Below are 18,829 nucleotides of genomic sequence, written 5' to 3'. Positions count from 1 at the left end.
TAAATAACTATTCATTCACCTCTATTTTGTCAAGAGACTTTTTGAGGATGGATTTTTTTAATCTAAAGTTTTTTCCGGTATCTATGGAGAAAATATGATCTTTCCCTTTAGACCTACTAATACACTGAATAGTATTAAGAGAGATTTCCTAAGATATTAATCTATTTCCTATGGGAGTGAGTTATGTTAATAGATTTCCTAGTTGAACTATTCTTGAATCTCTGATATAAACTCATGTAGGCATGTGTATTATTTTCTTCATATGGTGTTTGAGTCTAATCACTAATAGTATAGCAGGATATTTACATGAATATTTATATTTATTTTTATCTTTATCAAGTTTAGGTATCACTATTGTTTCATAAAAAGAATTTAGAAGTTCTCATTGTCTATGCTCTAAACCAATCTATGTAACTTTGGGACCTTCTGGTCTCTCAAGGTCTGGTAGAATTCTCCTGTGAAAGTATTTTGGCCTGGTTTTGGTTTTTGGTTGGTTAGTTTGGGCTTTTTTTTGTGGGACAGTTTTTTGATAACTTTGTCTATTTCTTTTATGAAAATTGTTCTGTTTAAGCTTTCTATTTCTACTGAAGTCAATTCTAATAACAATATTTTCCTAAGAAATCATGTCATCTAGGTTTTCAAATTTATTTGCATAAAGTTTGTTTTATTCCTATTTCCTCTTTATTATTTGTCATTCCTCATCATTGTTCATTTTTTACATTTGTGCTTTCTTCCTTTATTTACCATAAATATATTAGCTACTGGTTTAATTTTTTAAAATTTGCTATTTTTCTATTCACATCACTAATTTCTGCTTTTATCATTTCTTCCCTTGTGCTCTCTTTTGGTTTATTTTGCTGTTATTTTTCTAGTTGCTGTTTGATTTAGGAATTTAATTCACTTATGTTTATTCTTTCGTTTTTACTAATATAGATGTTAAGGTTATGAATTTTCCTCTTTACCACTTTACACTGATTCTGATATACAGTGTTTTCATTATCATTATCTTTCAGGAGTTCTTTAATTTCTGTTTGTCATTCCCCTTTAATCACAGAATTATGTAATAGGTTTTTAAATTTTCAGGTAGAAGGGTCTTTTTATTTTCTAGTTTTGCTTTCATTTGGGGTTGGTATCAGTGTTATTTTTAATATTTCTACTTTATAGAAACTGTTTTGTGCCCTAAATATCCTTTTTTCTGAAAATTCTATTTGCCTTTGAAAGAAAAGTATATTCTCTAATACCAGAATGTTAGTGATATATATGTCTCCAAAAGATTTACCTCATTAATTGTACAGCAATTAAAATGAACTAGAGTGACAATTTAAGTGAAACTCACAAACATAACTGTGATTAAAAAAAAGGCAGATACACTATCAGTGTTAGGTAGAATTAACTAGTTAGCTAGTTAACTAGAATCTGTGTTGGGAAGCTGATGACAACTGGGGTTGCCAAGCCTTTACTCACCCTTCTAAACACTGGGACACAAGTCCTTGTGATGCTGGAAGTCAAGTGCCCACTGGTGTGGCCAAAACATTATTTTAACTGGATCCAGAAATAACTCTCAAATTGGGCAACAGATTGATATAACCTTGTAGGTAGGTCCTTTTGAGCCAGTACACACCCAGTGGTTGTAACTGATGCTGCTGAATGTATTGTGGGAATAGATGTGTTAAGTTCCCACACACAAAGTGTGGAACACACATTCTAGATTGGCAGCATGGGTTCTAAATGTGGCAACTCCAGAGGACAGCTCCTATTTGGAGAATGAAATTATGAGGTTGGGGCCAGGGGAGAAAAGACTCAGACAAGCTGACAGGTAACACAATAATTAGCCCCTTTTCAGTCTTCTTTTTTCCTTCCCATGTCTTCCTCTGGGAAACTGGGCTACTGGTATTTGCAAGTGGCAAAAAGAGTGGGGCTGAGGGCTTGAAGACTCCAATCAAGGGCTTCTTTTACTGCCCATTATGTTTGCTGCATGTGGAAGGCTATAGATATCAGTAATGCTGGTCATCGATATGAGGCAACAACTGCCATGGTAGTCTTGGCATGGCTCACATCAAGGAGTGAGAGAGATGTTCTAGAATAGAACAGTGTGTAAAAGAAAAAAACCACTGTGCCATCTAGGGATGAATCTTACAGATGGTATTGACTAGACTTAGTGAGGATTAGAAAAAGGATGAAGGGTTTGCTGCAGGGGACTCATCACACCATTCACATTGCTCTGGAAAGAGAACAGCAACCTTGGTAGGGAAGGAAGGAACTCAGAGCCCGGGAGGCCAGGGGAGGGGAGGGACCATTAACCTTTCTTGCGTTAAGTACTTCTGGAAGGATGCAAAGGAAGAGATAAAGATGGAAAGATGTTTTTACTCTTGTACCTATAGAATCTTGAACCATATGACTATTTTACATATTTAAAAAGCTACTAGAAATCTAAAAATAGAAATAAAATTGTACCTAAATCTGGAATTAAAATTTAGAAATTAACAATCTCAGCCATAAAGCTAGGGTGCTCTCTAGTAAGGACCTAGAATATAAAAGCACAATAAAAACAAAAGTTAGATTTTCTTTTAACAGTGATATACACATTAATTCATACAATTTTCTAGTATGAAAATGTTTTTAGGAATGTATATATACAAGAATAGTGCAAGCTGTTAAATTAACTTTATTTTTATTTAATATAACTGATGAAATCAACAAATATATAACGTTTGAATTTTACCCATTTTTGAAATGTAAAATGCACAATTATGATACCCATACTACATATCTTACAATTTTAAAGTTTTAGCTAAAACATGAGTATCTGCAGGTAAAAGCAAGAGTTCTCCTATACCTAAGACAAATAAAATGTATTACTACTAAAGTGCCACTGGATAAGACAATACCATTTCAACTATTTCGTTTTTGGAGAGGAGGACAAAAGTACAGAACAATATAGAACTAGTCATTTTCATTATACTAGTATAGAACTAGTAATTTGCATCATACTTTGTAACAAGCACAAGAGTGCTTATTTATAGTACATATTAAGCACAATAAAGAATTTCTCTCAAGAAGGATCACAACTATGACTTATGACAAGATGTACAGTCATCACTGAAAATAGATTGGTGTCCAGAGTTTTTAAAAAGTGCAATCTTGAACTAAGATAAACTTAAGTCTCCCAATACCAAGAAATAGTTTTAGGGACTTTATAGAAATAAAAGAACCTCTCTTTCAATTGTAAAATAGATTCCAACCTGATCTAAGGAGAGAAGAATAGTGGTGGATGCTAAAGTTTGGCAACAAGTCTGTTTCTAGCAGGTGAGAAGTCTGATGTGCACTGCTAGAAGATGCGTCTTTCAGAGAAGAACGTGCTAATTAGATGGATACAGCACTTTTCAGGCACTTGACCTCACTTGGTAGTTAAGTTGATGTTCAGATGTTTATGTAATGGAAAAACATTAAATTATATAGTGACTTCAAGCCATGTTCCCATAGAACATCTGTGTTCCGTAAGCTATGTTCCCTGCTAAAATCAAATAATGATGCCACATACCCAATTCAGGGAGAAACAATTTAATAAAGTTGATAGATTGAATTTTCTCAATTTTAAGGTTTTCCACAATAAATTTTTCTTAAGCTTTGGTTGCCTATTACTTGTCTGAATGCTACGAGAAAAAAAAGGCTTGAAAACTATGAAATATGCCTAAATGGTATTAGAAAATTTTAAACTGTTGATCAGTTCAGTATAATACACTGTTTATGGACATATGTTTATGGTTTGCTCTACTGCTCAAGAACCATATTTTCTCATAGCAAATTTGTTCCTAGTTCGTATTACAGAATTCAGAATGTAAACATTTTAATGAACCCAAAAAGAGCTTTATGAATTTTCGATCCGTTGTCCCTAAATATGTTTGAGAATCACTACATCAATGTCTGGCTCTGAAACTATCTTTGGGGTCCATGCAAAGGAATGCTTCAGATATATCATTAAGGATAGGGTTCTAAGATAAGAGTACCAAATTCTATTCTAAAATGAAAAAAATATGGCAAGATTCCAGTACAGATGTTACCAACATTCCCATTTTTTTCTTGAATACTTAGCATATGCTTTAAGGATGTTGATATTAAGCATTTTTTATTTATATGTATCACTGTACTACAATTTGGTAAAATTTTGCAATACACTTTCAGGCAGTTAGCTTTAAAATAATGAAACTTCTTAGCTCTTAGCACAAACAGCCCTGAGAACAATGCATTCAAATTACAGCTCAACTAGAAATAATCTAATTGAGAAACTTTGAAGTACAAAAACAAATTCTGGAAAAGTTGTAAATTAAAAAAAAAATGTTACCAACATTTGAGGCACTACCAAACTACAGTACTTTTAAGAGTTGGAAGGACTTTGTAAAAAGAACAAACATTCAAAGCTATGTGTGCACATGCGCACACACACACTGTGCTATAATGAAAAACTGTGTCCCCAAATTTTCTAGCCTAAACATTTTATTGCAGCATCTCAAAGATATCATGCTCTGGCTGCAGGAGAGTTTTGGTAACTGTAATAAAGCACTGGTACAGAATTTTGTACCATAAATGGAAACGGATTCAAGAGCTTGGTTAGCAACAATTTCAAGTGACTGACAGCCCTTGGAGGGGAGCATGAAAGAAATATCATAACTATGTTTATGATGCAAATGCTAAGTCAAAGCAGCAACGATTTGATCAATTTCAGAGGGTATACAACTTTGTAGGAAGTAAGGTATAAGAAAGTCTTCACAGTAGAAATAAAATGTTGTTCTAGAAAGCAACAAATATTCCACTTGTTAATACAGTATTGTATATAAATTGGTGAAATGCCTGCTGACAAAAATGGTACATCACTGTATAATCTATCAACGTGACAGTCTACATTCTATACATGGTAACTTGTGACATTTAACATTTGCTACAAAAAAGTACAACAAATACTAGGAATCAACTTTTAACATTTCTGATGTCAAAAAAGAATGAAGTCACTTCTGTTCTATGTTAAAAAATATGTTTTCCTGCTTCCTTTTAATACAATTTATAAAGCTTTACGAAATGAAATATTTGTTCTAGAGAAACATGTATTGACTTATGTGAAAATAAACAGTCCTGTATCTTTAAAATCTATACTTATAATTATACATCAGAAGAATATTTACACTTCATTATAGTACTTAAAATGACATATTTATGCATAAATAGTTTTTGCTATTCAAAGTATGAAGAGATGCATTATTATGATTTATATATGCTTACCTCACAATTGAAAATGTATCTATGTGAAGTTTGACAAAGTCAGGAAGAACAAAGGCATGCTAATCCAGAATTAATACTAAACCAGAACACTAGTATGGTTAAATGCGGTCATATGATCGACCAGCAAGCAGCATAGATTGATAACTTTCTATAATTCCTGTGGGTAACAATGCCAACCAGTAACAAGTAAGATACACTTTACAGAGTACTAAAAATCTAGAGCAGTATGCAGTAGATACTTAAATGGAATACTGGAAAGAATTTAGCCTAATTCCTAATTGTGCTTTAGATGGGCAAAAGCTAAAACGTTACACTAACAATGATTAATTACAACCTCAATATTTCTTGTGCTTTAGAATTCGAGTTGCATTTCTCTTAAAGTATCTTGCTTCTTCTCCAAATGGGTTTGCTGAGGCCAATACAAAATCCAAAAATGTGCACAAATTAAGTAACTAAAACTTTGGGATCTTCTGTTCCTAATGCCATTTCCAGTCACTGATCAGATCAGTTACAGTATCATAGATGATAGGAACAAAGGCCTTTCAGAAGTCAAGGCATGATGGGAGTGGTCTTATAATCAGTCTTAGAGAACAAAGGTATTACTGAAATAGTGATTATGTTCTAAGTTTCATTCCAATATAATGATTGTTATTTAGTCAAAGGTCCTCACAAACCCTGTGATAATGTCTAGAATTCTGGAAATAAGCTATATATGATCCAAAAGACTAAACAGAAATGTGGCAGAAATGTCACCTATAACACTGTTTAAAACAATTCAGTTTTTAGAATTCTTTCTTGGTTATATCTCACACCAGTAACTGAATTAAGTACATGACAATCAGATAAAAAATACATATACTTCTTAAAATAAGTAAAATAATAATTATCACATAAAGTAACTTTTCTTCCATGATTGACTTTCATTTCACGTTATAAAAAATGTACATAAATTTAACAAATGTTCCAAATCAATTTAAAGTTAGGATTTCCAGTTTTTTTCTGACAAATAAATACTTGAACATCAAAATTATCTACTTAAAAATGGTTGAAAAGGTGTGACTACTATAAATACCAACATTTATTCAACATAATTGATAAAAAGCACTGCATAGTATCCTGTAAAGCAGGTCACTCCTTTAAATACAGAGAGAGAAAGAGAGAGAACAAAAGTAAAAGCAAAAACACAATTAGAAAGAAACGTTCCACTTTTACGCTGATTACAAAGGCCTCAAATAAAAACCTATAGCTTTAATCAACTCCCTTTGCCACTGTCCCTTATCTATTCTTTGCAGTCTGACTTGCTAACAGTCACCCAACAGTTCAAGGCCTCTCCATCAACCACAAGCAGGTGCCAAAATCACGATACACAACATTACAGTAAGGCTGCCAGCGATGTGTCCAAGAACAGCACAGCTGAGGTAATACAGGTGGCTGCACATGGCTACCACGATCACTGACACTTTTTGACAACATGATTTTTGTTTCAAGATTTGTGCTGACCACACACAGGCTGAAACTGTGACAATTCCAATCCATAAACTCCCAAGTCTGAAATTAATGTGGAGCGATTCAACTTAAATGTGGTACTTCAATACCACTAGATGCTACATCGCTTGATTTAAAACCCTGGTTTATTTATCTTTTAAAATTCAGGAATGATTTGCTCAGACAAATCACATCTGCTGAAGCTATCTTATCTGTTTTTTTGGACTCAAATACTGAAAACCACAGGAATGTTATAGGAAAGACACCTACAAAATTAAAAAAAAGAATTATACATCTTGATTATTTTTCTAAATTACTAATTGCCTGCAAAATTAACTCAGCACAATTTCAGAACAATTAAAAAAGAAATGAGGTTGCTTATGAAGGCCATAGCTTTGGTGACAACTTAGAACCAAACTTCAGATCTGCAGTTGATCCAGACCTCAAGTTTGCTCACGCCTGATGTTCCCATTTATTTGCAGGGCTTTATGGCTACAGCATATTCTTCACTCATTGCACACATGACAGACACCTAGAAGGGAAAAATGCAGATAAAAAGTTATTCGGAAGGCAATACATATGTAGGGTATATTTAATTTATTATATACTAGATATTTGTGGATATTTTATACATATTGACTTTGGAAAGGGGTGTTCCAAGACCAAATAATCTATTTTCTTTACAGTTTCCCAAAGCAAAATTTCTCAAATTGTGGTTTTTAAGAAAACTTGCAGAAAACAGGCAGAAGAAGAGCTATAAATGTTTCGATACTTATTAGATGTTACACTTCTGAAAGCTACAACAAAGACAGAGTCAATCACTTTCACTCTTTAGTACCCCCAGAGCATCCTTTCTCATCCTGAAAAACAGCTCCGAGGCTGATCTCCAAAACAAATTTGGGGTTGACAACGTCTATGTAGCAAAAAATGAACTTTGTTACTTTCTTTGGTAACGGGTCTCTAAGGTATGATGGGAAAACTGCCCTATACAGATCATTTCCAACATTTCTGCAGTATTTAAAAGCTACATTTCACATTTAGTATTTTATGCTAACTAGTTTAGGCCAAAGTTTTTCAAAAATGTTTAAAAAGAACAATCTTCCCATGGGTCTTTACCTGTACATCTTCACCTGCGTTGTATTTTCCTTCTATTTCTTTACCTAGGTCACCCTCCGGCAGCTTCAGATCCTCACGGACTTCACCGGTTTCTGTCAGCAGGGACAGGTAACCATCCTGAATGCATATCAGCTATTAAAAGAAATTATATCATTTGCACCGATTAGATTACATCCTCTTTGTAATTTTTTCATAGTTAAATTGCAATCCAAATTAATTTGTATAAGTATACACTAATACCTTAACATATTCTTGGTGCTTAAAAATGCTAAACATACAAAAGTATAAAAATATGCATAGACTAAAAGTGTAAGTTCCCTCCTGCCTGCACTCCTCCCACCCCAAATCTCTGCATTATTAAACAGTTTAGGCTTCTTTATTAACGCATACTGGAGCATGTACATTTATGTACACAATGCAAATATAGTTGCTTTAAAAAAAAAAAGGGATATTATAAGTATTTTTCAGCAAGTTTTTGTTCACTTAATATGTTTTAGAAATCTTTCCAAATTGGAAAATATGGACCTACCTTAGTCTCTTTAATCACTTCACAACCACACAGATATACTGTAACTGATTTAATCATTTTCCCACCAATAGGCATAAAAGTTATTTTAGGTTTTTCATGATTACAAACAATGTGTTTTAAAATTTGATTATGAACAAAATTAAGCGAAAAATTTTTGGTCTCCAGCTAACTGCTAACACACTAGATTTTTTAAAAAGACAAATACTAGCTTCTTGATGACATTAAAGAAACAAACCCAGTCATTAACCTAAGCTATAAAAAGGCAGTTTTTGATATCACCGACTTTCTCTTATTGTGGCAAGAAGAAAGAGCCAGGCTGCACTCGTGTATTCTAAAAGCATGTACACCATCACCGTGCCCAGACTTCTAAGGGGTTTTGTAAAAGGCAATTATCCAGAATACTAGATGCTAGCGCTGACATACACGAAAGCAGTCAAAGACCTGGTCCTTGACCCGCTGGTACGCAGGCGTACCCCAGAGGCACTTTCAAAGCTCTCCCGTGGCACTAACAAACCTGGCTCTGGCTTTCCACAGAAACCCCACTACCACGGGAGACTTCAGTGTTTGCACGCATCTAAAATCTCAAAAACGAAAAACCATCCTACAAAGCAACCACAAACACTTTTAATTAATCTTTACGTCACTCAAACATTTGAGAGGTCGTTGGTAGAGGAGTGGGAAGCAAGGAGGTGGAAGTAGAAGTGCAGCTTTTAAACAATTAACCATAGGCTTACAAGTCAGATCTTCTTGATTTCCACTACTTCAGCAATTTCCTGAAGCGGAACTTGTCTAGTTCATGAGTTAAAGGTTCCCACTGCCATTACTGACTGAAACATAAAAGCCAAATAATAATACTGGTATTTTGATATTTATTTATATGATGGTGGTATATTTTTTTTCTTTTAAAGATTGGCCCTGAGCAGATGTTAATCTGTTGCCAATCTTCTTTTTTTTTCTTCTTCTTCTCCCCAAAGCTCCCCCGTACATAGTTGTCTATTCTAGTTGTGGGTCCTTCTGGTTGTGCTATGTGGGACACCACCTAAACATGGCTTGATGAGGGTGCTAGGTCCGCACCCAGGATCCAAGCTGGCAAAACCCTGGGCTGCTGAAGCGAAGCAGGCGAACTTAATCACTCAGCCACAGGGCTGGCCCCATCTGTTGCCAATCTTTGTCTTTTTTTTCTTCTGATGTGGTATGTTTTAAGAGTTAAGAATTCATAAAATAAACTGTGGGATAAAATATAAAGCATTTCAAATACAAAGATATGTAGACATAAAACACCTCGTAGAACAATGTGTTTATATACACTAAATGTAACATTAAAATCAATTGCTATACGAAATAAAATGAAGTTTTTTAGAAATAAAACTAAGTTATAAAAAAACAAAATTAAATAGTGAAAATGAATTATTTGATCTTCTTAAATAATTAAGAAAATTTTCAGATATACAGAAAAGTTGCAAAAATAATACAACGAAATCCCACATCTTTTACCTAGGTTCACCCATTGTTAACATTTAACCATGTGTGCATTTTTTTCTCTCTGTATATATGGAATATACAAAAGACATATCATACACATTCCTATTCTTTTCTTATTTTTATGGAACCATTTGAGAATAGGTTTCAAACATGATGACTCTTTAGCAATAAATACTTCAGTGTGTTTTTCCCCAACACAGGGACATACTCTTATATAATCATAGTTTGTTTTTCCAAATCAGGAAATTCAAGACTGCTAAAGTATTATTCAATATACAGTCCATACGCAAATTGGCCAAGTGTCTCAATATTGTCTTTGATAGCAACTTTTTCCTTCCAACTCCAGGATAAACTTTGTATTTATTTGGCTGTCACATCAGTTTAGTCTCTTTTAATTAGAACAGACCCTTCGTCTCACCCTTTTTCTTTCATGCATTGCCATTTTTGAAGAGCACAGGTTTACTGTACTAGAGAATGTTCCTCAGTTTGGGTTTGTCTGATTGTTTCCTCATGATTCAGATAATGCCCTTTTGGGAGGAATACTACATAAACGTGTCCTCAGAGTACCACATGAGGTGGCAAATGATGTCAATTGTGCTGTTACGGGTGTTATTAACTTTGATCACTTGGCTAAGGTCATCTCTGCCAGATTTTTCCACTCTAAAGGTACCATTTTCCCTTTTGTAATTTGCAATCTTAAAAAAAAAAAAACCTAATGGTGTCATTGCCGACTTTCAAGCATATTTTTGCACAAATTTTTCGATCTTCTATCAAAGCTCTCTCTGACTCTACAGAGTTGGAAGGAGATCATGGTGAGGAGACATTTTAAGTCAATTCTAAATATTTCCTTCTGATCCTTCAGTTTTAAACGAATCTACTCATTTGGTAACTTTGAGATGCTTTTGAACAATTTTTTTTTTTTTTGGTAGAGAGAGTAATCATTTTGTTAATAGCAAATAGGGAGATGGAAGAAGGCAGGGTCAGAAAACTTGTAAGAGAGGTATTAGGCATGCAATAGTGTACCAAGCTGGTGAATGACAAACGAAATTACATTATACCTGAAAAATAGTAGTACCTGAATGTGGTCTCTACTCTTTCCTACTAAAAGAACCCAAGGTATGATGCTATTTCTCCCATGGATGCTATTTCTCTCCATGGGCTCCTTGGAAAAATGGCTAATTTCAGGTCCAGAGTTGGAATATACAAGATGAAGCTGGAGCCAGTGTTATATTAGAAAGCATGGTGCTATCAGAGATCACCAGGCTCATATTAAAGGGACTCAGGACCTACCCTGAATAAGGTAAGCCTGACCAAAGACAGAACAATTTGAGAATCAATAAGGATAATGACTACAATGGGTTGAAACACAAATATATTTAAATGCTTGAGTTCACAGTGAAAAAACATTTCACTGTTCATCTTTAGTGGATACTAGGGAACCAACTCATTTTGAAAACTGGAATTAAAAGGGAAGGAATCAAGCATTTGTACTGCCTTTCCTGTACCACAGGATAAACAAAAAAAACTGATGAATGGAAGTTTCTCTTTATAGAATTGTTCTGGCTAAAAACAAAAAAAAAAATGAAGGCATGACAGATTATTTTGTCTTTCCTAATAAATTAATGGATTGAGGCAACTATCACATATCTAATAACATCACAAAAAGAGAAACAATCAGACTTATTTCCCTAATGGTGCAAAGACCATCATCTATGGAGTAGTTCTTGTTAAAGAAAGAAGAGGATGAAAATAAAAATCTAAACTGAATCTGATCAAGCCTCTACATGTGATTATATTTCAGGAAATACATGGGAGAGAAGAATGTGTTAAACAACAAGCAAATGCAATTAGCAAAGTACAGACTGTGGGAAAGTCTACAGATGAAAAGTCTAGTCTCCTCAAAAAATTGGAGAGAGAAAGAGAGGGAAGAGAGAGAGACTCCTAGTACACATATGAGACAGGAGAACCTATAGATTAAAATAGATTTAAGAGAGACATTAGCCAATTTCAATGTGTGGACCTTATTTAGGTCCTGGTTTAGACAAAGTATAAAATAAAATCAATAAAAAAAAAATAAAAAAAAAGACAATTAGGAAAATGTGTATATTGATATTTGAAAATATTAAGGAATTATTAATTTTTTTAAGAGCCATAGTGTATTTTGACTTTGTTTTTTACAGTTATCTTTTAGAAATGTGTGACAAAATATTTCCAGATGAAATAAGTGATATAATATCTGGGATTTGCTTCAAAATAATCAAAAGGTAGAGGGTACAGGAAGAAATAGGTGATGCAGTAGAGATGAAACAAGATCGGTAAATACTGATAATTGTTGAAGCTGGATGATGGGCACATGGGGCTCATTACATAAGTAAAAAAGAAAAATGCTATGGTATATCAGAATTCTACAAAGAGCACCGTAACCACTAAATGGCTGGAGGCACAGGGAGCTGAGGAAGCAAAGCATGAACGGACCGGAAGGATGCGGGGAGAGTTAGTGGCTGCAGATTCTGTCCATGATGTGGTCAGAAGAAGAAAGAACACTGAAGAGGGGAATTACAGGGAAACTTTTTTGGTCTGTATTCGTATTATCGGTACACAACAGAAGGCTGGAGAAGGCATATCATCACTACAGGTGCCTTCTTAGCCCTAATTTCTGAATTTAATTTTGTTTCTCAGTCTATTTCAAAACAATCAGACTTGTTTAGTTAATAAGATCTCTTCCTTTCTATTTCTTCCTTTTCCTCTTCCCCCAGCACTCTCAAGCTACTTCCTTAGAGCTGCTGGTCCCTGGTAGAGACTGAATCCTTGATCATTACTATCACAAAAACCTAAGCAAATAACACTATTATCAACTGGGGTGTTATCTGACCCACCAAGCCATGAAGTTGGGTATGCACAGCAGCACTCCATCATCAAGTGGAAGTAGCATATATGAGATCAACTTGAGCAGGTCCTAAAGGCACAAACAAGTTGTATGAGAAGTAGCTCAGACTCACAAAGCACCTTCTTCTGCTACCTTGACAACTTCTCCCTCAACTCATACCAAGGGCTTTATGGGGAGTTCCCCTATGCCTGGAAGACCGAAAAAGGAAAAAATTCAGAATGGTTTCTAGATGGTTATGCAGGATCTGATAAAACTATTCAGAGGTGGCCCTGAAAGATGGTGGGGATGAGAAGAACTTCATGCACTGGACTTGAAAGAAGAGAGAATCAGAGGTTTGGATTTACAGTGATGACGGGCGATGGCTAAGGGTTTGAACAGAAGGTCAAGGACACTGAAAGAATGAGATAGAAAAACTGCTGACAGTATGGTCTGGGGAAGTACTTCTCCAAACAGTTAGAGAATGTGTCCATATGAATGCTTATCAATGGGGATCTGCTACAGGGGAGGCAGACAATTAGAGGGACAAGGTGATTCTATCTGTGAAGGGCATTCAGCTTCTTTTTATAGTTTTCCCAGTCCTTGCTCAATTGGCTTATGAACAAAGTGGCCATGGTGGCATGGGCTCAGTGACACAAGTTTTCTCTCACCAAAGCTGCTCTGACTACAGCCACTACTGAGTACCTCACAGCAGAGACCAATACAGTGTCTCTGACATGGCACCATTCCCCAGAGGGTACAGCCAGACACCTGGTAACACTGTATACCCCTTCCATCATGGAAGAGACAGCAGTTTGTGCTCACTGCCATAGATTCTAACTCTACATATGGATTTGCCTTCCCTGCCTGTAGTACTTCTGCAAAAATCACACCTGTGGACTGACAAAATGCCACATTCCTATCAGTATCTCACATGGTATCATTTCTGACTAAACTCATTTGACAGACAAAATAACAAAGGCAATAGGACAACGCTCAGAGAACTCACCGGTCCATGTACTCCATCATTCTAAAATAGCTTGCCTGTGTGGACTGGCCTACTGAAAACTCATCTTTGCCACCTGCTGGGTGATTCTTTGTGGGCCTGGGTGCTGTTTTACGGGTTATGATATAGTCCAATATACGACATGATTTCTCACATACGCAGAATATACAGGCCTAGGAACCAAAGATAGTGCTCTTCTCACTTTTACCCTTAATGATACTGTAAAAAATATCTGCTTCTCGTCCCTGCAATACAGGGATCTGCTGGTTGAGGTTTTCTATTCCCAAAGACTGCTTCTACCAGGAAACACAAAAATTCCACAGAACAGGTAAAAATTATATAAAAAGACTTTAAGCTCAGGGAATTCACAGCATCATTGTTTTCTTTGGTCTATTTTAAGTTGCAACAACAAAATTCAACTCATGGATATCCGAAAAGCACACCACTTATTTGAAGACTATACTAGGACTTAATATTCACAGTTTTGGCAACTCATCAATAATCGAAAGGTCTACAATACATATTTTAATGTGTCCTGTAGTAATTAGTTTTCCTTATGAAAAATGGTCTCCAAATGATAGATAAAAACTTTAGTGAATGCAGAAAAGGCATTTAACTTGTGGTATGGTACACAGGAACACAGAACTTTCTAAAGAAATATGATTCAAGTGAGTAGCAGAGTCTGAACATGTGTTTCTGAACACATTTAAGAATTTAGGGATTCCCAAAATTGTCTGGATGTATTTGTATTTTACACCATCACTGAGCCCCAGACAACCATAACTACTTTTGGGAAAAAGTAATGGAAATTAGCAATTCTAATCCAAGCTACATTTTGCAATGGAAGTGAGGAGGCAATTTTTCTTTCATTCTGAACTTATTTTAAAATACATAAAATTAAAATTATAAATATTAATACTTTTCTTTTCCTAAACAAAGATTTACTTTTTAATTATTATAATGAACAGATACATATATTTCACTTTAGCTGACTGCCAAACTGGCACTTGAAATATTGAGTTCAGCAAATACAAAGGAGGACATGTAGCCAAATAATCAGAAAAGTAGGAATTTAATCAAGGTCCTGGATAGGTGAGCGAAGACCGCTAAAGCACAATAAATGTAACTAGAAAGGCTCACAGAACTAACGTTTTTAAACGAATTGAAACAAGCATTCTATGGTGACTTGATAATGAAGGGATGTGATCACTGAGCACTTACTCTGCAAGGCACTGTTCTAAGTATTAACTGACTAAACCTCACAGTGATCCCATGAGGAGTAGTTATTCTTATCCCCATTTTACAAGTAAAGAAAGGACGGTGAGAGGTTAAGGTCACACAGTTAGTAAGCGCCAAAGCAAGGATGGGGACCCAGATTGTCTAGCCTAAGTCATTCTCTTCCCACCCTGCAGTATAGACTGCAGACCAAAGGCTGGGACTAGGGTGAGGCAAGTGAGCCACTTGTCTTGGGTGCAAAATTTAAGGCGGCACCAAAAAAATCCTCAATGATCAGATAAATATTTTAATACAATATTTTTTAAAATTAAAATTAATGCAAAAATTCCATGATAAACAGAATATCAAAATTTTAAATAAAGACAGGATTAGAAGTACTGACTTTTCTTTTTGCCTTAGGCTCCTATGTGGCTTGGCACTGTTTCTGGTCCTGTCTTTATTTAAAATTTTGTGCTTGAAGCACGGGCTTCACTTACCTCATTCCCCTCACCCAAGTCCGGGCCCCATTATATCCCAAAATAAAACCCAACCAGATTTTTCCTTTACGCCAAATCTTGAGCTCCAATCAATAATTGACTAATTTGATCATAGTAGTAATTATCTGAACTACTGATACCATCTCTCTGAAACACTCAAAAGTGAAAGCATTCTACATTGAATGCATATTAATGAATATAATGAATATTGAATATTCAAAGCATTCGCATGTTAAGGATGAAAAGAGAAATCCATTTTTGGCAAAAGAAATTTCTATGCTTAGTCTTAGTCAGCTGCACGATCCTTACCTCAATGAATAATCACGTATGCATTTAACAAATGTTTATTGAGCACCCACTCTTCGCCATGTCTAAATTAGGTGCTCCAAGAATAATGGAGTGATTAAGTGGAATTTTTATACAGGAAAACAGGGAGCAGAAAAGAACTACTTTTTGGTACATTATCTACTTATGAGGTAATTACGGGGTACACGTTCTCACTTACTCCTCACATTATCCCTCCTTTGTAGATGGGGACACTGAAGCTGAGCAGGTTGCATAATTTATCCAAGGTCATCCAGCTAGAAAGTGCCAGAACTAGATCTAACCCCAGATCTGCTGACTAAAGAACACACTTGCTATTCTTATACCAAGACAATTCAAATTTCTACAAAGACTCCAAAGCAACCCAGAAAATATCTATAAGTGGGAAAGTGAAAATACCAAGACTGCTTACTAGATTAAAACTATGTAAAAGTATGTTTACACGTGGACAAAGAGTAAAAGGAAACCAGTGGGTAATTGTAGTTGATGGTAACAGTCTTTAAAAATTATACAATACTATAAAAGGTATAGAAAGAAATCAGTTTAAGCTGGATAAAACAAATCTAAGTGCCACAATTCGATTTTCACTATGTAAACTGAAAAGAGTTCTATATATGGAATGCTTGATACAGAAACTGAAGACTTTCAAGAAAGACTTTAGTTATGATTAATCTGAGCTCCCACATCCTATGAGGTCAATGGCTGGGTTACTATCAATACTCCAAACAGCAAAATGCTATCGTTCAGCATGAAGTATCCAAATGTGTAATTGGAACCAAAACTTGAAGTTTATACCTATAATTTAACAAAAGGCCACAGCATGGTCACTGAATATAAATAAAACAATTACATAGTTTTTGTATTTTCTTCACCATATTCAGTGACCATATACTTTATCCATTATATTTATGGCTTTCAACTTATTTCCCTACCTAAGAATATCAAATTCTGACTCATATTCATTAACACACAAACTTGGTTGCTGGGACATGAATTCCAATAATTTCTTGGAAGTCCTAAGTCTGATAAGTCAAGAGAAATAAAGCATCCAGTAGGGAATTATCTAAATTTGAAATTTACAACAAAGAGAACAGTAATTTTACTAAACATTGTACTTACTCGGTCACAATACGCAGTCACTAGGTCTGAGAAACAATAAGAAGAGTTCAACTTTTTAAAAATACAAGAATGCTAAAACATGGCAAACTAGCAATAATCCTAGAATAAAGAACAAGTGTTAAAAATCACTATTTCTCCAATTTCTAAAATAGGTGGTGCCTAGTAATTGGTTAGAAAAACCTACAAAACTACTTCTCGTTAAACTACTCCTTTGGTTAAATTATGTATTTGCACCTTTAAGAAACAAGCATTATTCTAAAGGAAATAAGTACTTACTTGATAATCATTTCTCTTAATATTTGGGACATCCATGTTGTGAGTAGAAGGGCAAATATCTTCATATTTTTTGCCCGTGAAAATATCAATTCCAACAAGGTGAACCTAATAGAAAAGGGAGAACAGGAAACCTGTTTAATCTTTGCCAAGTATATCACTCATTACAAACACAAGAGCACAATACCAACGCTGATTATGACAGATTCTTTCCCCTTCCAAGGTCGTCTAATTTTACTTTCTTAAAAAAAATGCAATGGTCATAGATTTGAGAAGCAGTGATATCAAGACCCAATATCCTATATAGTCCAATAATTCAATTACAAGAGCACATAAGAAAAATGGTTAGGTTCCTTACAATTATATTAGAACAGGTTTTCTCATCTGTAAACTGAATAGATCTTCTAAAGTCAGTAGGATTCAGGAAAGTTTCAGTTACAATTAATGAAAAATTATAAGAGTTTCGGGAGGAAAATGCTACCTTCCAGTATTCAAAGTAATAGTTGATCACCCAGAAACTGTGCGAAGAAAAAAATGTGCCTATTACAAAGTTATAAGGATAGAAATCTCATGTTTTCTAATGGAACACAAATGATCAAAATCTTAACGCTAAGAGAGACCTGAAAGGGCACTTACCTTGGCATGACCGTGCTTTCCAGTTTTGGAAGTTGACATCTCCACTATTTTGCACGGTCGTCCTTTGAGCACCACGAAGCCGTTTTTGCGCAGGGCCGAGCACTGCATAGGGTAAGTGCTGGAAGCCCCAGCATCTCCAGAAGTGAAATCAATTTCATCCGCCATGGTGGGCTGGGGAGATGGTAGCTTTTCCAAGGAAACTACGCAAAAAGTTTGTGTTTGCTTTTTAACAACGGGCACGCAGGCAGGGAAACATCTCATTTCGAACAGGTTACGTGCCACGCATCATGGATTTATTATTTTTACATTTCTAGAACACCCACCCAAGAATAGTGGGCACTTTCTAACTCCGGCCTCTACAAACTTTTCCATCCATTAGTGGGGAGGTGGGGAGGGAAGTCGCAGAGGAGCTCGCTGGAGGTGGGGAATACCCACCCTTGGCGCTCACTCGCGCTGGGGGCAGCAAATCCTGGCCCCCATCGTCCCACGGCAGGAGAAGCCGGCGACCTTCCCGCACCGCGCCGCGCCGCCCGGCCCTCCGCCGCCGCCCCGATCCCCACTGCGGGGGACCCAGCCCAGGCCGCACGTCCCCGCGAAGGATGAGGATAACAGGACCCGGCCAGCAGCACCTCGCCCTCCGATAGCCGGTGCTCACTCCGCCCCCCAGCCCGCGGCGCCGTCGCCCCGGCCTCGCAGGCGCCCCCTGTCCTGCCAGCATCCCCGGCCCGGCCCGGCCCCGCACGGGCCTGAGCCCTGGCGGGTCCCGCGCACGCCTACGTTTCCCCATCCATCCCTTCTCCTTCCCTCGTTCAGGACTCAGCTCCGGCCGCCTTTCCCGGCCCTGCCTCGCTCCAGTCGCAGCCCCACCAGCTTCTCCCCACGTCCTCACCTCCTAGCCGGGAAAGAGCGCCTTTCGCCTGCGCACCCTCACCGGTTTCCTCCAGCTGCGGCGGCAGCGGCGGTGGCGGCCGCGGCAGTTCCAAGAGACGGGGCGGGGCCGCCACACTTTC

The 18,829-nt window shown here is 36.4% G+C and overlaps 1 protein-coding gene across 1 annotated transcript; it reads right to left on the bottom strand.

The window, feature by feature from the left end:
- Window positions 1-2,645: 2,645 nt before the first annotated feature.
- Window positions 2,646-18,829, bottom strand: EIF5A2 (eukaryotic translation initiation factor 5A2). Its single transcript, XM_046659328.1, has 5 exons — window positions 18,709-18,829; window positions 17,820-18,019; window positions 17,187-17,291; window positions 7,876-8,007; window positions 2,646-7,291 (listed from the first exon to the last, which is right to left on the bottom strand). Exons 2-5 carry the CDS (start codon window positions 17,982-17,984, stop codon window positions 7,232-7,234), a joined length of 462 nt encoding a protein of 153 aa, XP_046515284.1. The 5' UTR covers window positions 17,985-18,019; window positions 18,709-18,829; the 3' UTR covers window positions 2,646-7,231.

The sequence above is a fragment of the Equus quagga genome, chromosome 4 (assembly GCF_021613505.1).
Source record: "Equus quagga isolate Etosha38 chromosome 4, UCLA_HA_Equagga_1.0, whole genome shotgun sequence".
NCBI classification, from domain to species: Eukaryota; Metazoa; Chordata; class Mammalia; order Perissodactyla; family Equidae; genus Equus; species Equus quagga.
The sequence above is the reverse complement of the archived record's forward strand: the minus strand, read 5'-3'. Positions and strand labels throughout refer to the sequence as shown.